This window comes from Chinchilla lanigera, unplaced genomic scaffold (genome assembly GCF_000276665.1).
Source record: "Chinchilla lanigera isolate Chin_1 unplaced genomic scaffold, ChiLan1.0 scaffold00061, whole genome shotgun sequence".
Classification (NCBI taxonomy): Eukaryota; Metazoa; Chordata; class Mammalia; order Rodentia; family Chinchillidae; genus Chinchilla; species Chinchilla lanigera.
Window position 1 is genome coordinate 1,784,446 of NW_004955462.1, and position 26,308 is coordinate 1,810,753.

Here is a 26,308-nt window from a genome sequence, read left to right on the forward strand (position 1 = left end):
TTTTTTTGGTTTTTCTCCGGTACCAGGAACCGAACTCACGACCTTGCACTTGCCAGGCAGGCGCTTTTGCCGCTGAGCTAAATCCCCAGCCCCTCCCACTACTTTTTAAACATGTAAGTGTACATATAAATTTTTTAACATACACAATGGCCAGCATACAAAAAATTAATTTAGAAACCCACAAAGAATTTAAAGAAACTCATGCAATTGGCATCTAAGAAGAGCAAAGAAAACAGAAGAAAACTTTTAAAACATAGTAATCTAATTTTTTTCAAATTTTATCTAAAACAGCATCCTACAGATTCAGAAAGCACTGCGAATTACAAGCAAGAAAACTACTAAACATATGCTCATGTTACAATTAGTTGCTGAAAACTAAAAATAAAGAGGAAAATTCTAAAAGAAGCTAGAAAGAAAAAATGTAAGGGACCAAAGGAGACCAAAGAGAAGACCAACAACTATTTCTGAAGAGAAGAATGACAGTTATTTCTGATAGAAATGGTGAAGGAAAGGAAACAACAAAACAACACTTTTTGAAGTGCTAAAATAGAAGGTAGGTGCAAGTATAAATTCTGGTAGGTTTTTAGATAGTGATCTCCCCCCTTCGTCATCCCATTCCCAGTGAACCCTCAAATAAATCCCTACACAATGGACGAGAGGGCATAGGTTTTATGAGACTGGAGCAACTCACTATGGAACTGGGATCAGCTCACCAAAAAACTGTTACATTGGCTAATTTGAGTTGCATGATTGAGGATATTTAATGATGCTGACCAGTCCAATTACATAGCTTTTGCCAGCAATGCTCAATTGCTAGACTCTCATTCTGGACAAGATAGATGGGTAGCCCATTAAGAGCATGTCAGGAAAGTACAATGGACAGAAACAGGGTAAAATGGATTTGCAGCTATTTGGAATGAAGTGAGAACACTGAGACCATGGAATCTAAGGTGTTCACAGAGGGAAATGAAGATAGAAAGAGGATGATGCATGCAGAGCAGAGGGGTTTCATTGGATGAGAGTTTGCTGGGGCCAAAGTACACCAGCAGTGTTTGAACAAATGAACCTGGGGTCCCAGTTCCACGCATTTTAACAGGGCACATATTCATGGTGACAAAGTACAATGTGAAATTCTAGGTGTCCAGGGAAGAGGCATATAGAATAATGGTTGAGTAGCAATGGGTGAGGCAGAAATAGCAACATTTGGTTGCAGAATTTTGCATATAAAGTACCTATTTAGAATGGGCTACATCTTTGGTCATAACTTTCCATTTTGTATACTGTTCCTCTGTTAGCTCTACCTCATCCTAGCCTAGCTCCTCCAGCACTGCTGTCTGTGGAGAAGGGACTGAGAAACAGGCCGCGTCAGTTAGAAATCCATGCAAAAGCAACAGACAAGCCTTGCAGATAGAGGCTGGCCCAGCCATGCTCTGAAAACAGCCTTAATCCCCTTTTTCTTTTGGGCCCTCATACTTTCCCTGAAAATCTAGTATGCATTTTCTTCAGCGCTAAGAGGTCAGTGAGCTACATTCTCAGCTCCCACCAAGAATATTTACACTACAGTTCGTTACTTTAAACTTTTAGGATTTTAGGGTCTTGGGGCCAGATGGGGAGCATCCTTGAAGCATTTGGTGACTGCAAATGATGCTAGACCCCAGGGCAGACAGAACACAAGCATGGATTACATTGTAAAGAAGTTTTACATTTTTAAAAAACTTTGTTGATTCTCCATCACACTGCTGAACAATATACATTGTATGCTCCAATCATGGCCAAATCCAAGTCATTGCTCGCATTTTCAGTGTGAAACTAGAGCCCTCTGCATGCCTTCTCCAGGTTCTTGGCTCCCTGAGTGGGCTTGGCTCCCCGGGCAGCTGGGAAGAAGCAGAGAGTGATGTTCCATTCCTGCCCTGTGCTCAGCTGTTCTGACACACCTGTGCCCAGGAAGCTGGCCGCATCCACACCCAGTGCTCAGCATTCCCAGCTCAAGTCGCCCAAGCACATATTTCAAACTTACAGAAATTAACTTCTTTTCTTCTCTTTTGGGGAATCATTCTCAGATTTCTCTGACTGGCATCTCTGTTTGGACAGATCTTTATGTCCCTGGTTTTGAAATTACTGGAATTTTTTCTTCCCTCCAAGATCAAAATTCAAAACAAGACATTATGTTCTAAACAAGTAGCAAAGTTAAGGTTACAAGACCAAATGATCTTACAGATATAAAGCACCGATTCTGAAAGACAAATTGCGTTTTCTTCCTAATTCTACAACTGACATAATTTAGCATGTTTTTTCTAAAATATGAACATCTGTTTCCTAATTTATGAGGAATTCATTATTATAAATTGGATTATAAATCATAACTAATATGACTTACAGCACTTCTACAAAAAGGCAAATATATTAATTTTTTGCTTTTTTCCTTAAATCTCAAAAAAATTCATCAATAGGAAAAAAAATGAATCCAAAAAATTACATGCTATCTAAGGATATTCATGAAAAGAATATTAAAATGATATTTTGAGAAATTAATTCTTACAAGTGTTATTTTATTTTTTTTATTTCTTACAAGTGTTAGTAGAGGGTACAAAAGTGATTATAAGTGAGGTAACATAATTATAGTATATTCCTTACATGAGTTCCTATTATTTTTCAATATATTATGGCTCACAGAACACAGATTTGACTTTCTGCAGCAGAGGATTTTGCTTCTTAAGAACAAAGAATTTAATACATGCGTTTTTGTCAGATTTGGTGGTTGTATTCTTTACATCACAACTTCATAATGCAGAACACCTGTTCAACTGCCAGTTTTCTCTAAAGATGTGTTTGATCATTCAGCTTGAAAGCAACAGCTTTTTACCTCCATTTACAAATCTCTCACATTTTTACAAAGTAGTTATGAATCTGCAACCAGACTTGCAGCTCATGAAATGTACTAAACAACATCACGACAGATAATCTAGTATGCATTTTCTTCAGCACTAAGAGGTCAGAGAGCTACATTCTCAGCTCCCATCAAGAATATTTACACTACAGTTCCTTACTTTAAACTTTTAGAATTTTAGGGTCTTGGGGCCAGATGGGGAGCATCCTTGAAGCATTTGGTGACTGCAAATGATGCTAGACCCCAGGGCAGACAGAACACAAGCATGGATTACATTGTAAAGAAGTTTTACATTTTTAAAAAACTTTGTTGATTCTCATCACACTGCTGAACAATATACACTGTATGCTCCAATCATGGCCAAATCCAAGCTCATTGCTCGCATTTTCAGTGTGAAACTAGAGCCACGACTTAAATCTTAAGTTTGCTGTCATTTTAGCAATCATAATGGAAGGAGAAAGCCCCAAAACTTGCCAGAAGCTCGATGCAGACAACATCTTACACCATAAAATTTTAAATAAAACTCCAAAGGGAACACTGAATCTTTAGTAATTAGGACACTTTCTTTTGTTCTTCTGTGCTTGGTAGACTAAAGAACACTGAGTAGCTTTCTGAGGACACATCTCCTATCTTAAATGTTCTTTCAAGTTTGATGAAGACTCTAAGACAGACTTCATACTTCACATTCTGATTTTCCAATCATTAGGCAATGGCCAAATAGTTATTAAGCTGGCAAAATATATCTTTTCCTCTTAATATATTTTATTTATAAGTTTTCAGAAACTATTATATATTACATTTCCAAAATGAATGAAAGTTTTAAGCTTCCTAATCAAGACAGTGACCTACTGCTGAAAGGGTCAATATTTCTTACTACAAAAATCTGACACATTTGTTTTATGAAACTAATAACAAAATAGTTACAATCCAAATGCAACACCAATTTACGTTATGAATCATTATCTCAATTACTCTATAATTTATTACAAATGTCTTTTATTTTGCTACTTTGAGGCTTGGGTTACTCACTGATAACTAGCCTGAAATATTTGCTAAGAAGAGAAGATGTAAAATATTTACTAGAAGCAATTTCTACATCTTATTTTCTTAATGGATAGCTCTGAAAATGTATTCCAATGTATATACCGTTAACGACATAAAAAATGGAGAGCACAGCTTTGCAACAGGTGACATTTCACTGCATCCACACCACATGGGCACAGGGATACAGCGCACCTCAACTCAGCTGCGGAACGGACGTGGCAGGGAGCCGAGGTAGCGACAGCAAGGCTGCAGGCTTGGCTGAAGCCTTCTCCCCTTTTCTGTGCACCCTTCTGCAGCCCTATTGTTGAGCCATGAATCCGAGGAACTTATGTATTTCAAAGTGATGCCAAACCCTACGATCTGTAGTAATCAAAAATTAGTTTCCAAAGCATTCTATGTGAAAAGATGGGGACAGCTTGCAAGCAAAACAAAAGGCAATCTTTCCTAGAAACCTGATTCATTGAAGGGAGAGAGTTGGAGAGGAGGCACAAAGAATGGGCCAAAATATCTGCCAGGATCTCTTCCAGTTCCATTATTTTGCTGCAAGCTAGATGTCCCAGCATAGTCAAACACCATTCCTTGCCCCTCCCACCCCCTCAGGATTTATGATCTCTTTGGAAAACAATTTTAAATCATCTAAACAAAATAAACAATGTACAAAATACTAGTTGGAAGTGCAAAATTGGATATAATCAAGTGGGAAGTGTTAGATGGTAATATAAGACATCTGATATAGATCCTAAGATTTCAAAACACACATAAGCACCACACATATTCACAGTTCCATGGATCTTGCCCATACCGTCTTAGCTAATCCAAAAGTTAGATGATCCTGAAATGCATCATTAGTTTATCTCCCACCAGAAAAGAGGAAAACTGCTCATTAACCAGTGACTCACTGTCGATTTTAAAACACATCCTGAGGAGCTATGCCCATATTTCTACCAATGAGTTACTTCATCTCTTCTGTGTGAGCAATCATTCCAGAAATTCTCCAATGAAACTTTTGTTTCATGAAGCATCAATCTGTTTCTTAACACTGGAAAATTAATTGCATAAATAAGTTATCCTACAGCCACACAATAAAATACTATACCACCAAAGAAAATTAGAAGGTGATATAAAAGGCCTGTCTAAATAATCAGAAAGATATTTACTGTTGGTGGGGAAACTGTTAGCTCTTAATTGTGATTATCTCCAAGTGTCAAACATAGGTAACATTTTCCCCTGTGCTTAAGTTTCTAAAACTGACATAAACAACATGGAGCCATATGAAATTCTTGGGGTTTACATTTCTTCTTAGAAGTTGCCTTACAACTTACCACTGATTGCTTTAGATTTGGTCACTAAAACAATACCCATGAGCCAGAGCCACACACAGCCACTTAGGAGTCACACTCCAAGCACTCCACATTCCTACTCAAGTGGCAGAGGTCCCATGACAGAAAGTTTTACCAGCTAGTGCTTTCTTCCACCATGATTTGACCAGGGTCTGTATGAACAAAGAGATTCTATCTGTTTCAAATACCATAAATGTACATTCTACCTTGCCCCTTTCAGAGCACATGAGATCTTTGACAGTCTGCCCCTGAAGTGTCCTCCTGCCTCGGGAGAATGAGTTTGGTTGTAAAAGATGTAAGTGCAAGCACCAATATAACATCCAGCTTCTGACTCTGGAAAACAGGATTTCTCAAAAAGCTCAGGGCCTTGCAAATCAGACTAACTTCTTGCGGAAAGATTAAATTTCCATCTCTTCCATTTTAGGGCCAGACTTGAAATACTAGACTAAATACTAGACCAAAACTAGTCTTCAAAGTTCTTGGTTTCATGTCACAATACATTTCTGAAAAGGTGTATGTCCTCCTCATCCATTTTAGATAGACACCTAAAAATGTTTTCATCATAACTCTGGTCACATAAAAGATGTAATTTGTGTATATATAGCACCAAAATTTTGATTCTGTATATTTAGTTAATTCAATACATAGAAATGTCTTCCACTTAACCTAATTAGAAAAAACAGTCCTTATTGTTCAAATAATTAACCAAATTAGTAATCAGCTAGCAAAAGTCTACTTCAATTTTTAAAATTAACATAAGGATATTAATTCATATCCCTCTGATAAATTTCTCATTTCTGAATTCCAAATCAATGATAAGGAGATAGATGGATCAATGGGAGGGTGATTGATAGTTTGTTGCCTGGATAAAATAAAAAGTTGCTCTTTTCAGTATTTCTCCCCCCAGTTTTTTGGTTTCGCCCTCCTGGGCTCACCTTCAGGAATTTTGCATCCTAAAACTTTTTTTTTTCTTTGTGTTCCAAGAAAAAAGATATAAGATGTAAGTGCAAGCATCAACACAATATTTGGTGCTCTCACACTACTCAGAGCAATGTGCTTGTAAGATTAAGGAACAGGGAGAACCACACCTCCCTCCCTGCCTCTGCTCTCCCTCTCTCCCTCCTTACATACCTTCTTTCTTCATCTATCTGCACTGATTCCTCTCCCATATTAACCATTCCCGAAACCAGAGCAGTCATCTAGACTTCATACAGTCTCCTATCTTCACAGCTAAGTTTCTAAAGCCAGACTCGGTGACCAGCACCTGTAATCCCAGCTATTCGGGAGGGTGAGGCAGGAGGATCAGCAGCCTAGGCAACATAGTGAGACCAGATCTCAAAATAAAAGAAAAAACACAAAAACAAACAACAAACACTAAGTTTACAGAAAGCTCTATTAATTCTCTCTATTTTCTTCCTTCAATTCATTTTTCATGCCGGTGCCACTTGGTTTAAACTCTCAGCTCTCAACAGAAATGGCCATGCCCAAACACTACATAATTTTTATAAACTAAGCTCTTCTTTTCAGTTCTCAAATGTATTTGTCATCTTACAGTCCAGGGGCACTGCTGAACACACCCTTTCATTGCGGACCTGGCTTCTTTCAGGGCTTCTTGCAATTGCCGTCTCCTGGCGTTCCACACTGCCCAGGCTTCCTCCCAGACTTCAGACTGTCACCGCTGATCTCCTCTCATACCACTCCTTCTCCCTTTCATCTGTCCTCAAGACCTCCACTCCTCCATGTGCTCATGACCCCCATGGGTACAGCACCAGACCAGCACTCTGTCCTGACATCCACTTCCATATGTTCAAAGGACTGGACATGTCCACTAGATGTAAGCAAATTCACAACTTTTTTCCCAAAATCACATTCTCCTGTTTCAAAAAGGTTGCAACATGTTCCTAGTTGTCAAAGTTAAACATCAAAAAATCAAAAGCTTTCTTGACTTCTTCATTGCCAACATCTAATCATTCACCGATTTTGGATTGTACTTTTCAATTATTTCTCCATACCACCACTATTATATTATAGCAAATTATAATTCTTTTGCAGCTCATCTATTGCAGTAGCTGAGTCACCCAGCCATATACATCTTTTCCCCTTACCCACATTATTCATGTCACTTCCATGTTTAAGATGCTTCAGTCCTCATCCTGCTTGAACAGCAGGTGCACACAGGAGAGTGTACTCATTGGTGAGAGAACTGGATGAGAGGTCTATTTTTCACAAGTTTGTCTCGCCATCAAGACAAGTAAGATGGCTGAAGCTGAAAAGAACTGAAGGACCCTAAGCTGCTGGTGGTGGGAAGAGGCAGAGAAACAGATCAAGAGGAACTCGCTATGGAGGATGGCCCTAGTTTGGGTTTGGGGGCCAAGGACAAAGAGAGAAGCAGGTCAGTCATGTCTAAGGTTTGATTAGCACAGGAGGCCAGCCGATATTCAGGGTGGACAGCCCACACGGGGACACTGAGTAGGAAAACGGTGAGACAGGCAGATTTGGAGTTCAAGTCCAGAAGGAGATAGGACACAATTTACATAAAATAACAGCGTAAGGAGGAATACAGTATCTATACAAAATAGTATCTCACCAATGATACTAAATTCTATATTTAAATTTATATTTCAACGAATATTGAAAATTAACTATAGTCATATCTTGGTACTTAACAGCTGAGAAACTCCTTGAATTTGGTATTTGGTGCATTTTGAAGTGCAAATTTTGTCCGGGCACAGGTCACTTTTTGGTACTAGAACTTGCTGGTGGTGACGGCCTGTAACTCACTACCGTTCCCTGCCGAAGCAATTTGTTTGGCACCCGTCTCTTTTGGCGCCCACTACGCTTCCTGGAAGCAATTAATGGTGAATACCAGGGCCCCATTGTTTTATTTGTTTGTTTGTTTGTTTTCTGGTACCAGGAATCGAACTCACGACCTTACGCTTGCCAGACAGGGGCTGTGCCGCTGAGCTAAATCCCCAGCTCTGCCAATTGTTCTTTCTATAACACTTTTTTCTGGGAAAAGGAAAGACATTTAGCACACTTTTACCTATTGATTATTCCTTCCTACTGCCTGACATGTTTTATGAATCATTTGGCAGCTTGGAGCCAGACCGCTATTATAATAATGTTGCTTTTATTTTATGCTACCACTTTTGGAGGAATTCTTTCTTAATAATTTAGTCAAGAATATTATTAACATAAATTCATGTTTAGCTAAAATTTTAATTATGTATTCACTTCTCTCTTATGTTATTTGTTTTCATAGAATATTTTATTTTCCTAGAAAATACCCTAATGTAAACAAAATCCAGTAAAAGCTCATGGGAAATAATATTGGCATTTCTTTTAGAAAGAAGTCTTTCCCAAAGACTTCTGTTCTAAATTTATACATGCACTTAAATAGAGAAAAAAAGGCTTTTTATTCCTTCTTTGCCAGATTTTATTGTGTATGATATTAAATCTACTGCTAGAGTGATTCTCCCTCTTTTGTAAATTTTTTCCTTTCTTTAATTTCTGAAAATACCAAGTTTAAATTTGTCTATCAATATAAGTTTGCCTGTTTTTCTGTTTGGTATTAAGTGAATCTTTCTAATCTGAAGACTAGAGTCTTTGTTTAGTGATCTTCCTAATGAAAATTTGCCATTAAAAAAAGTTGTAACTTTTTATTCTCCTCAGTTACTCTCCTTCTTTTGTGATTTTATGTCCTATGTTCTTTTTACTTTTACTTTACATTCTTATTTACGAGACTTTACCTCTGAAATAATTATTTAACCATACCAAAAACATTCATCCTGCTTACTAAATTTATTATTCTGCCAAATAATTCTTGATTTCAAAACTTTTCTTCCTCTGAGTATTTCTTTTTTTAAAACAGCCTATTTAGATATAGGTTCTCTGTAGGATATTAGTTTCCAAAATTTCATAGCATATCCTTTTCTTTATATTATCCTCTTTTTCCTCTGAAGTTAGTTCTGCTATTAATCTTGGTTCATCTCTTTAAAACCATTAGTATTTCTCAAATATTTGTTAATCTTGGTTATTCATATTTATGAATGAAGGGCTGGGCTGATAAGTGAAGGAACAAATGAACAAAGCATCCTTATGCTTTAAAGATGTGTATCCATCTTCACCCAATCAGCTTTTATTTCTTGCTCTCTAAATAATATTGTTTAAGCTTTACATTTAAAATTTCTTTGAAGCTTATAGGAATTATATTACCTATCTACTTCTGCAACTTGTTTTTATTCTTTTTAATGTTTGTGAGATTTATCCATACTAATTAATACACTGCTTAAATAAATTCATTTTTACTGCTGCATTGCATGGCATTGTATGAGTAGACTACTATTTTATTATATTTTGTCCATGATATTATAGATGGACATTTGAGATCTTTTTAATTTTTTTAGCCTTGATAATAAATGGTTGAACTTGTAGTGGATGATCTCCTATACTCTCACCACACATCACAACTCCCTTTTTTACAAGAGATTAGATGTACTTCAATAGAAGTATGTTATATGTTGAATAAAACTAAAATACTTCAGATGGAAACATTCTACAGAAAGAATTAACAGCAACAAGGATCTTCAAGGAAAATCTCTGATAGGAAAATATTAAGATAAGAAAACAGGCTGGCTGAAAAGAAGGTCTTTTAAGAAAATAATAAGATTTACAAAGAAGAGCTAAAATAGGCATCAAAACTTCTCACCTAGTCACTGCTGAGTGAAATTATGTGGCCACCCGGGTGAGAGCGAACTTAGTGACCATTCCCTGCAGGCTGTCCCCACAGGGGAAACAGCCCAGCATCCCACATTTTCACCCTCTCTGGAAACACAAAGATGCACAGATTTTCTTATCACACAAGGCAACTTTTCTTCTTCCTGATTTATGGGTACTTGCTTCCACTGCATTATCCAAGTAGAACAGTTAGTGCTGTCATCTTAGACTAGTTTTGTTTGGAATTTTTAAATGGACCAGAAAAAGGCATTCCTCAAAACTTTTTGGCATAATCACTGTTGAGCATTCTTTCCCACCAGATTAATCTGACCAACAGTAAGTCAAAGCAATTACTGATGTTTCTCGATTATTCAACGCAGTATCTGAGATTCTGAAAACAAGCTGTTTTGCAGCCTGCTCCTACCTTTGCATTTTGGATGCAGGGACAGAGGGCCCATGCTGCACTGGCCTTCACATCTGGGTGTGGATTTTTCAGCAATGACCACAACAAGCGAACTCCATCTAAGCGATCAATTATTCTATGGTGAAACAAAAAACAGCAGGATAAACTGTAATTAGTAAGTTAAAATGAAACCTTCAATAACCCACCTATTCACATAGCAGTAATTATTGCTTTTTCTCTTTTTTTTGTAGAATATCAACAACAGCAGGATTATAACATGCTGCTGAATTGTTCACCCTCTGATTTCAGTTTTAAATTCATAACATGGAAAACAAGTTACACGATAATTACGATTTACATAAACTTAAAATCAAGCCACGTAATTTTTTAATTAGCTGTGCACAGACTGTTGCCTAAATGCAAAAACATACTGGTTTCTTTCATATACTAACAGCTAAATACTTTCCAAAACAAATATTTATGCCTCAGAGCTGTGTGGTTACCTTTTTTACTTGGTCTATGTTTAATTGACTAACCTCACTGTATGACATATTTTAAACTCCTTCAGTCCTAATCTAGCATTAGGAATTAAAATCTTTACCCCACAGTGCATCCTTTGTTGAGCACGAAGAACACCTAACTTGTTTTCCATGTGCTCGCTTCCCAGCAAGACTAACATTGCAAACTGTGTTATAATTACTTAAACACACTGTAATCAAAATATCTTCATGACTAGCTGAAAAATGAATTATCATCAGAGCCATCTCTACACCATCTGTCTTCTGTTTATACATCAATCAGTCCAGGGAGCATAACCCTGCAATAGGTCCACTGAGTACTCTCAGTGGAAGAGAAGGCCAAGCAGAGCTTAATATCCTTTACAAACATGGCTTTGTTCACGAAGACATATTAAACTCAAAGCAGATGAAAAACAATAAAGAACATCAAAATTCCTTTGATTTTTAATCTCCCATTGAATTAAATGCATGTAGTACTCTTTAGCCGCAGACAGAATAAACTCTGCTAGCTTGAAATGTCATTCAAATTCTTCCTTGAAAACTGACATTTTAAAAGACCTACATTTCTTGATTACCTGAGATGAGTTTGCCAGGAAAAAAAAGAGAATTATTCCAAAGGTTCCAAGTAGGATATCAGTTTTGCATAACCTTGTAAAATGGGTGATGCAAATACCCTACAGTAAGACATAAACTGCCTCAAAAACTGACTTCCAATAAGAAAAAAAAAGTGCTGAGAAAGTATTTTTAAACCAAAATTTAACAAAACAGCTTTGCATGCTTAAAGTTTTCTACCAATATCATGCTGTAAAAACACAAAGTTTTATTTCTCAATTAATGGAAACTAAAGAAACAAATATACTGAGTACTTCACAAAAAAGGGATTTACTTTTTCTTTTTTTCTTTTTTTTTTTTTTTTTTTTTTCGTTTTTCTCCAGTACCGGGAACCGAACTCATGACCTTGTGCTTGCCAGGCAGGCGCTTTTTGCCACTGAGCTAAATCCCCAGCCCCGGGATTCACTTTTTCATTTACTTGTATATGCTACTGAAGATATAAATTAATGCTGATCTCTGAGTCTCTGTTTTTTACACAAATTTTATGATGAACAATGAATAATAGAATACATCTCTATATAAAAATAGATTTATAACACAGCAACAGATTTAGCATTAGTAATATTTAAATATCCACCGTGAGACAGAAATTGTCATTAAAGTGAAAGTCATTTAGAGGGCACATGCATCAATAAAATTTTTCAATTAACTACAAAAATTCACGGTTCATTGTAAAATTAAACTTATTGTCTGCTACTCTCATCCCAAACCCCTTTCATGCTTTCAGGGTGAAAGTATATTTGTAAACTTTATTAACAAATGAAGTTAAGTGAATACATCTGTTCATCCTTAGAGGAATGAGGACTGGGAACCCATTCATTACTGAGGTTTTAAAAGATTCAACATAAGACACAGTAATAATCTGATAAGAGGAAAACTATTGAAAAATGTTTTCAAACACAGAAACTAAGAAAGTCAGGGGCAGCAGACTTCTGAGTTTAGTTTTGGCCATTTCATCTCCCCATGCACTAACTGAAATCACTCACTACTGATTTTTCACTCCACAACATTTCAAGTATCGCCCTCTACATCCCTTCTCCAATGCCAACACCTTAATCCTGGCCACTATTATATCATATCTGGATAGCTTCAGACCTGCATTATTCAGTTTTGTGTCTTCAGTTTCTCTCTTTTTCCAACCATACACTACTGCAAAATAAATCTTCCTAAAGAAATTTTTAGAGCTTCCATCTATAGCACCTCCTTACGAGCAGGGACCCAGCAATCTTTATTCTATCCACAACATAACCTAGTGTATTTAACTGATGCCTGTTGAACAATTTACAACCAAAAGATCACCCCCAGGACAGAAACATCTCCAATGGCTTCCTATTCCCTATGCAACACAAGCCTGTATTCAAATATTTTGGGAAGCTGATTTATTCCTTCAAATTCCCAATATTCAAGCAATAGCTCATAAAACTCCGTGGCCATTTGCTAAACTGAATTTTAGGCATGCAGAAATAGCAGGGTACATATTACCAGGGTATTTGTTACTACGGTACTTATGTCCTATGGTGCCAGTAAAAACCCTAAATGAGCAAATATTGAATCTTGGTTCCTAGAAGCAAATTTTCTTCCTGTGGGCATCTGGTCTGAACACTCTCATCAATCAATCAATATGTAGCCTTCTTTTATGTATGTTACTGTTTAAAGACACCTTATTTAATAGATGTTGAATCATTAGCATCAAACTTATGGCCAATAGCACAATAACTCACGCCTGAACAAAGCTCATCCAACCAAAATGTTTTCTGGGAAAGGCACACCACAGTCTTCTGGCACTTGGGAATACTGGATAGCACTTTAGGACAGTGTTTTGGGGCCATCTGAAACAGTAAAATCACCAACTTGAGCACAAAACTGCAAAACACGTGGCACTAAACAGACTGCAAAAACAACACCTGTTTTCTAGGTGAGCGATGAACCAACAAAGTAGGTGTCCAATCTTCTGTCCTCAGCTGGAAACGTATGGCACTGAGTGACTAAAAACTGCTCACTGCTCTCAGAGGTCCATGAATGACAGTGAAAGTGCATTTGTGAACTTTATTCACAAATGACACTGAGTACACAGTTCATCAACACAGAATCTGCAAATAACGAGGATAGAATTGATATTAATTGCCCTTCAGGAAACCACAGTCTAAGGACGAAGACAGAGACCACCATAACCAATTATAATAAATACTGCAGTAGATGCGCGTATGGCTTCCATGTGAACACAGAGAAGACACTATTTTACAAACCACAGGAACTCTTTTTCCCAACTATCAGAGATCCCCATGCCATCCCCATCTTTAGCTCTTACATCCATCATTTAAGACCTACAACAAAACCTCTTTCACAAATCCTCTGGCTTCTACTCCCTTTAAGCTTTTAAAAACATTTTTGCTTTTCCCTTTTCTGCCACTCATAGCACACTGCTTTGCTTTGTAGTCCTGTGTGTGCGTCCTGTCTCCACAACACTATGTCATCTCCTTAACATCAGTAGTCATCTATTGCCCACTGTGCACGGGGCAACATACCATTGCCGACGAGTACTGACTCAGTAGATTGAAAACAAGAGTCTTTCCTTTCTGGATGAATCAAAACTCTATCCCAACACAAATTCATTCCTTTTTTAATGTTATACTTTCAAAATACATGCTCAAATTCTAAATCTAACTAGTAATACTTTCATTGGAAGTTGTCTCCAGGTTGAAGATGTGTATGTACACAGAATTTTTCTAAAACTTTACTGCTGTGGGCACAATACATATACAATTATGAACTCATAGCTGGTATTAATTTACCCCACTATTCATTTTCAATGAGTTTTACCTCTGTTAATATAGTGAATTTAATTACCATCTTGTTCTGAACTCATTTCCAGCAGTACATTAGCTCTTCAGTCCTGATATCAATAGAATTTTACATTAATTTCTTGACATTGCAAAAATGAAGCTAAATTATTTGCTTTCAAAATCTTCAACTTATCATGGATATCAAACTTCTGTCTGGCAGAATAACAGCTCTAAAGAGATGAATAGATGTTCAAATTCCAGCTATTAAAAAAGGAAGCAGCTGCTGGGTATGTTTTTTGGTTTCTCTTGTTGCCAGGATTGCCAAGAAGTCTGGCTGGCTCCTCTGCCCACTGAGCCGCATATATGAACAAACGAGAACGGTCTGTGCCTGTATTGTGGGCATGGGTAAGGTTGCAGGGTTTCTTTCTGGCAAAGCCAATATAGCTATTTTGAAATCATAATTTTGCATGTTTCCTAAAAATGTCACAGTATTTGCTGCAAATTACTCCAATAAATACTATTGTATGACAATGACAGCTCAAATGAAGAGTAGCTAGTGGAATAACCTCAAGTGGCCCAAAAGAATACAATGCTCTTTGTCTTAGTTACATTCTCATAGATGGGCCAAAATAGCCAACACTTAAAAATTAACAAAGGAGAGGTTTATTTTGGCTTACATTGTATAAGTTTTAGTCCTTACATGTCTGGTTGGCTCTAGACAGAAGTGTCATGGCAGAAGAGTCTCATAGAGGAAAGCTGCTCACCTTATGGCAGCCAGGAAGCAGAAGAGAGGAGCTGGGGAGGGGGATGTAGCCTTCTGGGTCATGCTCCCCATGAACAGACCCCACCTCTTAACAGAAAGTCATCTATGCTGTCCCCAAATTCAATTACCTTCCAAGTACATGAGGCTTTGGAGGTCATTTTGGATAAAAACCATTAACACTCTTCAATCATGGTATTAAGGAATCCAACTGAAATCTAGATTTTGAAACAGTGACAATTCAGTAGAAAAGAAAACACAAATGTATGTCAGAATTTAAATGATCTTCCTTATTAAAAAAACTGACTAGAAGAGAATTTTGCTTTTAAAATTATCAATGTGTTTGTGTTTTTATCTGTATGCATTATTCTACAAAGGCTATGGTTGAACAAATTTGGAGAAAATATATAAATATGACAGCAGTGGAGAGGCAAGTCAAGATTCCCTTCACCTTAGTAAGACAGAAGCATAGTTATTATAAGCAATATGAGTGCTGAGTTAAGACTAGATACTTTTGCCATGAAAATTATTCACCCATGGAGTCCCTGTTAATTGACAGTTTCTCATGTGCCAACCATCACAACACACAAAGAGGCACAAAATGTTCAACTGTCTATCTCTTAGTGATGTAAAGTTTGGTTACCTAATTGTGCTGGTGACCACCACATCTCTCTATTATAAAGGTGTAGTTTTTCCTTTTCCTCCAATAACCATCTAGGGGTCATACAGTGTTACCCTGAGACAGTACTGTCCCAATGACTTTTCCCTATTGATAATTAAGTATTAATGGTAATTTCCATTAATTATCCTTGTCTAAAAGAATTATTGCACTGAAGTTGTAGTGATCTTTTCCAATTCTGCCAATTTTCTCAGTTTATGAGCTGCCATTATTCTATAAAGAGCCTCTTTTCATCAACTAGAGCTCAGTTACATTTCCTCCAGAATTGCAGGATAAATAATCCTTTGTCTTCAATGACCAGTTTGTGGTTACTGCCTCTAAATACACACAAAAAATTTTTCTTTCTTTCTTTTTCATTTTTCTTCAGCTGCATTGTGTGTGTGTGCATATGTGTGTATGTCTAGAAACAAATGGAATGCTAGATTTGAAAACTATACTATCAGAAATGAAGAATTCATTAGATGGGCTCAACAGCCAATGGGTCATAGCAAAAGAAAGGGATCTGTGAACTGAAAGTCAATCCATGGTATCCAAGCTGAAAAACAAAAGGAAAAAAATGATAAAGAAAAAACAAAGCCCAATGTCTGTGGTATTCTAGTAAATGAAAAACGTATGTGTAACTGGCATGCCAGTATTTGGAGAGAGAAGTTTTGTGAGGGCAATAACTGAAATCTTTCCAAATAGAGGGAAGACATTACTTCATAGCTCAATCCCAAATAGAAGAAATGCAAAGGAAAAGCTCACCTATGTACACCACAATCAAAGATTAAGAATCTGGTGCAGTAGCACATGCCTGTAATCTCAGCTACTTGGGAGCCTGAGGCAGGAGGATCACAAATTTAAGGACACCCTGGACAAGTCAACAAAAGACCTATCTCAACAAAAAAAAAAAAAAAAGAATTGAGGATATAGCTCAGTGGTAAAGTGTTCTTGGTTACCAAATTCTTGGTAATACCAAAGAAGAAAAATATATTATGTCTTAGTCCATTCAGGCTGTAAAAACAGAACACTACATAAACTGAGTGGCTTATCAATAATAAACATTTATTTAGTTCTGCAGGCCACGAAAGTCAAACACAAAAGCACTGGCAGATTTAGGGGTTAGTGAGAGCCTGTCACATGGTAGAAGAGGTAAGGAAGCTCTGGGGAGCTGCTTTTAAAAGTTTGGTAATTCTCTTCATTAGGACTGCACTCTCATGGCCTATTTACTGTCCAAATGTTCCAGATTAAATACCCTCACATTGGGAATAAGATTTCAACATATGTCATGAACATTAAGTATAGAGCACATTAAGAATACGATATTATGATATAAGTCAAAGCTGACTTCTCACAAGAAATAGGGACAAAAAAAATTAGAATTGCCTTTAGAAACCACTAAAAGAATAACTATTAACTTAGACTTCTGTATCAAGAAGTCTAATATCCACCCACAATGAAGGCAAAGGCCTCCTAATGGCCTCAGCCATTTCATAAGCAGCAAAGTCATCACCCATGGGAGAAGGCAAGATTGCTTTAGAGGCTCACCAAGTAAGCGAAGATGGAGGTTGGTTCAGAAATACAAATACAAAACTAGAAATAAATCTACAGCCCTGTTTTAATTTTTTTACACCCTTTTTGTCAGGAGTTGATAAAAGAAATATTTTTTAAAAAGAAGTTTAAACAACACACTTAACCAATCTAATTTAACTAAAATACTACACAAAGCTAGAGAAGAATATACATTTTTCCACAATGCCACTGTGATGCTTACAAAGGCAGACCATATGGTTGGTCACTAAAGATGAATATGAAAGAACAGAAATCACAGAAAATACACTGTCTGATCTTTGGATATTAAACTAGAAATCAGTAACAATATGGTATCTGGAAATTATTCAAAGTTCTGGAAATTAAATAACAATATGAAAAAGATCTGTTAATACAAAAGATCAAAGAGGTACTGGCACTTGAATGTTTATTGCAGCACCATTCACAATAGCTAAGATATGGATTCTAAGTGTCCATCTATGGATGAGTGGATAAAGAATATGTGGTACCACAGTGGAACACTATTCAGCCAATAAAATTAAATTCTTATTTTAACAATGGACATTGTCTTGGTTACTTTTCCCTCGTTGCTGAGACAAAATGCCCAACTCCCAAAATGAAGGAAGGAAAGGTTTATTTAGCTCACAGTTTGTGGAGGTTTCAGTCCATACTTGGCTGGCTCTGAGGCAGAAGATAGCAAAGCAACAAGAGCAAAGAGGAATGGCAGCCGAACAGCAAACAGCCAGAGCAAAACTGGAGGAATGGCGGCAAGCAGCTTCTTTCCCTGCCTTACTTTGTAAACAGGCTACCCCCACCTAAGGGGCGTGTAGCTCTCACATAATCTTTGCCCTCCTCTTCCACAGGCTCAGGATGTATACAGAGTAAGCACCCTGGCTTCCTGCTGAGTCACTTAGCCAAACCTCTAGACTCCCCAAGTTGACACAATGTATCAACCATAACAGACATTATGCTAAATAAAATAAGCCAGTTATAGGAAGACAAAATTGCATGTTTTCTTTCATATATGGAAGAGAAAAACATTGTTTACATGGAGGTACAAAATAATGGTAACTAGATGGTAGGAATGGGGGAGGGATGACATAGGGAGGTCAGGTAACAGGAATCACAATACAGTTAGATAAAAGGAATACGTTCTACTGCACAATAAGTGAACACAGTTCAAAACAATTTATTATATACTTTATAAAGACCTAGAAGAGTTAGAAGCTTCTCATCACAAAGAAATTATAAATGTTTGAAAGAAGATTGAATTGATAACTACCTTGATTATTGTACACTAGATAAGTGTATTTATATATGGTTTGTTTTTGGTCTTTTTGAGACAGGGTCTCTCTGTGCAGTTCAGGCTGGCCTTGAGCTCACTTTGTAGCCCAGTCTGGCCTCGAACTCACAATGATCCTCCTACCTCAGCCTCCCGAGTGCTGGGATTACAGGTGTGCGCCACCACACCCGGCTTGATAAGTGTATTTAATTTTTATCCTCTACTCCACAAATATATGTAATTTCATCAATTTAAATTTCTAAGAAACTTTGAGATTTTTAAAATTTTAGAAAAGGAACACAAATTTTAAGAATATTTTAATTAGATAAAAATAAAAATAATTTTTATTTGTAAATGAAGCTAAAACCACACTTAGAGGTAAACGTACAACTTTAAACAATTACTTAAGAACAGAACTACCCTGTAATATCAATGACCACTATTTTTACTTCAAGATGCTAGAAAAAAACAAAAATTAAACTAAAAATAAATACAATACATAAAAGTGGAGAACTTAAACACAGAATGGACAAAATAGAGAAATCAATGAAGTCAAAAGTTGTTTCTTTCAAAACATGAATAAAACTGAAAGATGAATAAAGCACTACAGAAATGTCAACAAAATTTTTCTTTAAAAGGCCAGAGAATATTTTAGGTTTTATAAATAACATATGATTCTGTCACATATTCTTCTTTGTTTTGTTTTTATTTTGTGAAACAACATAAAGATGTAAAAATAAAATGATCCTGAGCCTCCCATAAAAAACTGACCAAAAGGAGAGACACAGAGTGACAGACAGACACAGAGAAACAAGACAGAGGACAAATAGGAATCATCACAGAACAGTGGTGGTGAACCTATGGCATATATGCCACAATGGGCTGTTAGTATAATGTTAACCATCACTGTTATAGGACCTATAAATTATAAAAGAATGACTAAATGAATAACCAGGAACATTTTAAGATAATAAGTTAAACTTAAATAAAATGAAGGTATTTCTTGCAAAACACAAATTACCAAAACTGATTCAGGAAGAAATAGAAAACCTAAATAGGGCCATATCTAATAAAAAATAGAATTCATAACTTAAAAATAGATAGAAAAAATCCCTTTCCATAAAGAAAACACCAAGTACAGATGGGTTTGCTAGTGAATTATATCAAATATTTTGAAAAGAAACAACCTAAACAAAATCTGTCAAAGAGGAAAAATAATTTCTTGTATTATGAGGTCTGCATTACACTGATACTAAAACTTGACAAAATTATTCCAAGAAAATAAAGCTATAGCCAGACATGGTGGCGCACACCCATAATCCCAGCACTGGGGCCATCAGCCAGCCACCTGTGGAACTTGGACTGGCAGCCTGCATTCTGTGGACATTGTGAGTCACACCTAAGTTCAGGGCACCATTAGGCAGCCACTGGGGGAACTCAGACTGGTATCCCATGCTTCATGGTTATTGTGGGTCAAGCATTAGCCCTGGTCACCATCAGCCAGCCACTGGGGAACTCAAACTGGCATCCCATACCCTGTGGTTATTGTGGGTCACATGTTAGTCCTGGGTGTGATCAGCCAGCTGCCTAGGAACTCAGACTGGTGCCCTATACTCTGCGGTCATTGTGAGTCATGCGTGAGTCCCAGGTGCCCTCAGTCATCTGCCTGGCAAACTCAGACAGGTGCTCCAACTCCTGCTGACATTGTGGGTTGTGCCTGAGGGCCTGAAGAGACACATGTACACCCCATCAGCTGCCTGAGGACCCTGATCTGGCACTCCACATTCCACTGACATGGTGGGTCAGCCAAAGGCCCAGGCATCTTCACTCAGCCACGTGGGGACCATGGTCCAGAAGGCCAGCACTCTGTTGCCATGAGGGCTGTCATCTGAGCCATGTATTTGGTCAACTGCATGGGGATCCCAGACCTGGTGGCACACCTCCTGCTGCCATCGTGGGGCAAGCATGACAACCAGGAAATCTAGGGGCCCTAGAGACCTTCTGGTAAGATGCCTGGGAAGGGAGAGGCCCAGCATTTTGCCTCCAACATCCAAAATGACAAGACAAAGGACAAAAATGCAATCTCAGAACTCCATGCCAACTAGAACAAGTCTAGGAGACATGGATATAGAAGAACTCGGAAGTCACACACCTGAAATCTCTGAAATGATCACAACTGAAGTAAAAAGACAACTCCATAAGACCATAGAAGAAATCAGATCAGAAATAATCTCTCAGGTAAAAAATGAAATGAAATAATCTCTCAGGTAAAAAATGAAAACAATAATGAAAGAACTGCTCCACACATCTAAAGAGGACATATATGAAAAAATAGACTAGCATAGAAAAATACTGGAAATGTCAAATGAACAATATAGGAAAGAAATAGAATGCATGACACAGATTCATACAGATGTCTAGGAAATCAAAACTTCCATTGAAAAGTGGCAAAACTGGTGAATGAAGCTGAAGATAGACTTTCAGTTCTTGAAGACAGCACTGCAGCTAACAATTGTGAAAAGAAAGATCTCTTAAAAATTTCAAGGAACAAGCAATTCAACAGCTGCAGGACAACGCAAAGAAAAACAATGGAAGACTGATAGGTGTCAATGAAATAGCAAGAGTCAACACAAATGACATAAGAAGATTTTTTGCAGGAGCAATAGCAGAAAATTTCCCAAGTAGGAAAAAAAATCTGCCATACAGTATGTGAGGCATACAGAACTCCAACAGGTCATAACCAAAGTAAAACTACACCCAGACATATAATAATCAAGATCCTAGAAATCCAGCAAAAGGATGGAATATTAAAGGCTATTAGAGAAAAGAAACAGAACACCTATAAAGGAAAGCCCATCAGAATCACAGCAGATTTCTCAGGACAAACCATCAAATCAAGAAGAACTTGGAGTGAAGTATACCAGGTCCTAAAACGAAACAACTTCCAACCCAGACTGTTGTATCCTGCAAAACTATCCTTCAAATTTAATGGAGAAATAAAATACTTCCACGACAAAGAACAACTGAACAACTTCATGAGCACCAAATCAACCATACAAAGAGTACTAAAAGACACGCTAGAGATAAAAATGACCACAATTTCAAGAAAGACAATAGAAAGGAACCACCAACCACAGAAAACAATTAAACAGAGAGTAAAAGTAGGAAACCAACAGCAAGTAAATCACATGACAAAGACAAGCCAACATATAACAGTTATAACCATAATGTAAATGGCTTCAATTCGCCAATCAAAAGAAGCAGACTGGCTAAGTGGATCAAGAAACAAAATCCAACAATATGCTGTAAACAAGAAACACATTTAATTCAAAAGGAAATTCATACACTGACAGTCAAAGGATAGAAAACAATTCTACATGTGATAGAAACCCAAAAAAGAGAAGGGGTAGCTATTATGATTGCGGAAAATGCGAACTTCAAACCAACAATGATCAAAAGAGATAAAGATGGTCACTACATAATTGTCAGGGGAAAACTTCAAGAGAAAGAGATAACAATTATAAATATGTATGCCCTCAATATGGGAGCATGCAACTATATGAGACAAACCTTGATAGATATGAAAAACCAAATAACTAAGAACACTATTGTAATGGGGACTTTAACACCCCATTGACACAAAGAGATAGGTAAACTGGACAAAAAATCAGCAAAGAAATAACAAAACTGAACAAAACTTGTGAAAAAAATGGACTTAGTAGATGTTTACAGAGTGTTTCACCCCACAAAATCAGAATACACATTCTTCTCAGCTGTTCATGGGATGTTCTCTAAAATAACCCACATACTAGCCCATAGAACATGCTTAAGTAAATACAAAGGAATTGAAATTATCCCATGTATACTAGCTGACCATAGTGTAATGAAACTGGAAATTAATGACAAAAGGAAACACAAAAACTCCACAGACACATGGATATTAAATAACAGCCTCCTGAACAACCAATGGGTCATGGATATAATTAAAGAAGAAATTAAACAGTATCTACAAACAAACAAAATTGTGAATACCACTTACTGGAATCTGTAGGATATACTGAAAGCAGTCCTCAGAGGGAAGTTTATAGCAATAAGCTCACACATGAAGAAAACAGAATGAGAACAAATAAATAGCCTAATGTGGAACCTCAATCTTTTAGAAAAAGAGAACAAGTCAACCTCAAAGTCCAAAGAAGGGAGGAAATTATAAAGATCAGGGCAGAAATTAATGCAATTAAGACTAAGAAAACAGTATAAAGAATTAATGAATCAAAGACTTGGTTCTTTGAAAGAATACATAAAACTGATAAACCCCTAGCCAACCTTATCAAAAAAAGGAAAGAAAAAAACTAATTCATGCAATAAGGAATGAAAAGGGTAAAATCACTAGAGATCCCATAGAAATTCAGAAGATCATCAATACATACTTTGAAAATCAAATCTTTACTCCCATAAGATGGAAAACACTGAAGAAATGGACAGTTTCCTAGATAAGTATGAATTACCAAAGGTGAATCAAGAAGAAATAAAAATCCTGAATAACCCAATATCAGTTATTAAAATTGAAAATGTGATTAAAAACCTACCACCAAAGAAAAGACCAGGTCCTGATGGGTTCACAGCTGAATTCTACAAGAATTTCAGAGAAGATTTAATGCCAATTCTTCTCAAACTCTTCAATGAAATTGAAAAGGAAACAATTCTCCCTAACTCATTTCTGGAGGCAAGTATTATACTGACACCAAGACCAGAGAAAGATCCAACCAAGAAAGAGAACTATGGGCCAATCTTGCTAATGAACATAGTTGCAAAGATATTCAATAAAATATTAGCAAACAGAATGCAGCAAATCATAAAGAAGATTATATACCATGACCAAGTGGGATTCATCCCAAGGATGCAGTGATGGTTCAATATACACAAATCAATTAATGTAATACACCGTATCAACAGAGCCAAAGACAAAAACCACATGACCATCTCAATAGACTCAGAAAAAGCTTTTGATAAAGTCCAACACTTATTCATGATAAAAAACCTTACAGAAAATTGGAATAGATGGACTTGCCTCAATCTAGTAAAAGCCATCTATGACAAACCAACAGCAAACGTTATACTAAATGGACAAAAACTGAAAGGTTGCACTTTAAAGTCAGGAAAAAGACAAGGATGTCCACTGTCACCACTCCTATTCAATATAATTCTGGAGCATTAGCCACAGCAAAGGGAAAAGAGAGAGAAATAAAAGGAGTAAGGACAGGAAAAGAAGAAGTGAAATTATCTTTACTTGCAGATGACATGATACTCTACATGGAAGACCCCCAAAATTCCACCAAAAGACTCCTAGAATTTATCACCAAATTCAGTAGCATATCTGGATACAAAGTCAACACTCAAAAATCAATAGCATTCCTATACACAAACAACAAACACACTGAGAGAGAAATTAGGGAAACCATACCTTTCACAATAGCATCCAAAAAGTTGAAATGCTTAGGAATCAATCTAACAAAAGAAGTAAAAGATCTTTACAGTGAACACTGAAGTACTCTGTAAAAGGAGATAGAAGAAGATTTCAGAAAATGGAAAGATATTCCTTGCTCATGGATTGGAAAAACCAACATTGTGAAAATGACCACACTCTCAAAATTGTTGTACAAATTCAATGCAATCACAATCAAAATACTATTAGTATATCTCACAGATCTACAGAAAACATTCCTAAAATTCATCTGAAACCAGAAGAGACCCAGAAGAGCAAAAGCAATCCTGGGCAACAAAGAGAGGTCAGGCAGCATCACAATCCCTGACTTGAAATTATACTACAAGGCCACTCTGATAAAATCAACATTGTATTGGCAAAAAAACAGACCTGAGGATCAGTGGAATAGACTGGAAGATGCAGCCACAACCACAAACACACTCAGCCAACTTATTTTTTCAAAGGGGCCAAACAAGTTCAGTGGAGAAAAGATAGTCCCTTTATTTTTTTCAATCTTTTTTTCTTATCTTTATTAATATTTCATTCATTTTTTTAAGGAGAAACTGGGAATAGTAGTAAAACAAACTAGTTCTCAGATGATTCAGTTACCTTGGGTTCTGACTGTCTGTTTAATAGTCATAGCACTTTTTCTTCTAAGAACCATCTCATAATTTAAAGATTGATATAGCTGAGAGATACAGGAAGACATTCTAGATAGAGCTGAATTTAAATCAGCCCCCAATTACTGTATTTTGTCCCTTTTTCACTGTAATCATTTCATCTGAAGGTACATAAAAATTAATCAACTGCTTTTATATTGGACTATGAAATAACAATGCCATTGATTCCAATAAAAAATCAATAATTGTTTTTACAGCATTAAGGTCATTACAGTCATTTGGAAAGATAGCATCAACTGAGACTTTTTTGCACTTATGACTAATCCATTTTAAACAAAATCCAATCTTAAAAATATAATTTCAGAAAAAGTGCAGCTATGCCAAGAACAGATAAGAAAGTACAAGGATCACGGCTATCCTATACCAAACAGATAAAAAGCAAAATTGATTTTATACTATAGGTCTATACAAATAAATAAAATCCTATTTTCTTTTCCTGTATGTGTGCTTAGATTTCTTACATAAATAACAAAATACTTCATTCCATTTATTTCAACAGAATGAACTTCTTAGAAAAAAACGGAAGTTGATATCTCCCAAGATTTATGCTTAGTTTTTTCTACTTCTATCAATTTCCATAAATATTTAACCTACGCAGAAAAATCTTTTCTGCAAATTAAGCACACAAGTCTACACGTGTCTTGAAGAATTCTGCCCAGTTACATATATCCCAGGCTACTTTTGGTTTCCCATCTCTCCTTTGCTTCAAACCCCAGGCAGGTTTCTTCTTTTTTTGAGAAGCCTGTGAGTTTTCAACCTCCTTTTTGGCTTTTACAAACTTGTGGCAGGCAATTGCTTTGGCAATTTTTACACCAAGCTCTCGAGTAGCTAGCTGGTTGCTTAGTTCCTTAGCCTTCTCAACATTCCACTCATCCACAGCCTGGTCTATCCTCTTTTCAAGGACTGACTTTTCAACCCTTTTCTTTTTAACAGGGGGTTCAAATCTATCATTGGCTCCAAAGTGCTGACTAAGCTCCTTCCACTGGGTTTCATTTAAGGACTGCTCACTTTGAGATTCTTTTTCATTCTTCAGTTTATCTTTTCTGGGGTGTTTTCTCTTTCTCCCTCTGAATTTTGAGGTTGAAGTTTTCTGTTCAGAATGGTCCCATCCTCTTTATCTCCCTGTAAGTTATGATTAAAGTTCTGTACTGTGGGCTCATCTTCAGAACCTAACTCAATATCACTTTTATTTAGTCCAGGAGGCAGCAGTCCACTCCACATCTTTTCTTCGATCAGGAAGTGGACTCCCAGCATCCATTTTAAGACTAGCCTGTTTAATAAATGGTGCTGAAAAAACTGGCTCACCACATGCTGAAGACTGAAACTAGACCCATGTCTATTATCATGCACCAATCTCAAGCCAAAATGGATGAAAGACCTCAATATCAAAACAGAAACACTAAATCTATTGGAAGAGAAAGTAGGTAAAAATCTTGAAGACACAAGGTTAGACAGAGAATTCATGAAAAAACCCAACACTGGGGAGGCTGAGACAAGAGGATCGTTGCAAGTTTGGTGCCAGCCCTGGTACAGAGTGAGTTTAAGGCCAGCTTGAACTGCATAGCAAGACCCTGTCTCAAAAAGAGTAAAAA

The 26,308-nt window shown here is 36.7% G+C and overlaps 1 protein-coding gene and 1 pseudogene across 7 annotated transcripts in view; both read right to left on the reverse strand.

Annotated features, from left to right (window-relative positions):
- The window catches only part of LOC102023339, a 20,582-nt pseudogene extending 14,133 nt beyond the window's left edge, over positions 1-6,449 (reverse strand).
- Positions 1-26,308, reverse strand: part of Armc4 (armadillo repeat containing 4) — a 175,602-nt gene that overhangs the window by 74,953 nt on the left and 74,341 nt on the right. For all 7 annotated transcript variants that reach the window (XM_013521481.1, XM_013521480.1, XM_013521478.1 and 4 more), the window contains one exon: positions 10,412-10,526. In XM_013521481.1, coding sequence (XP_013376935.1) covers positions 10,412-10,526 — 115 coding nt within the window. The remainder of the gene's footprint in view (positions 1-10,411; positions 10,527-26,308) is intronic.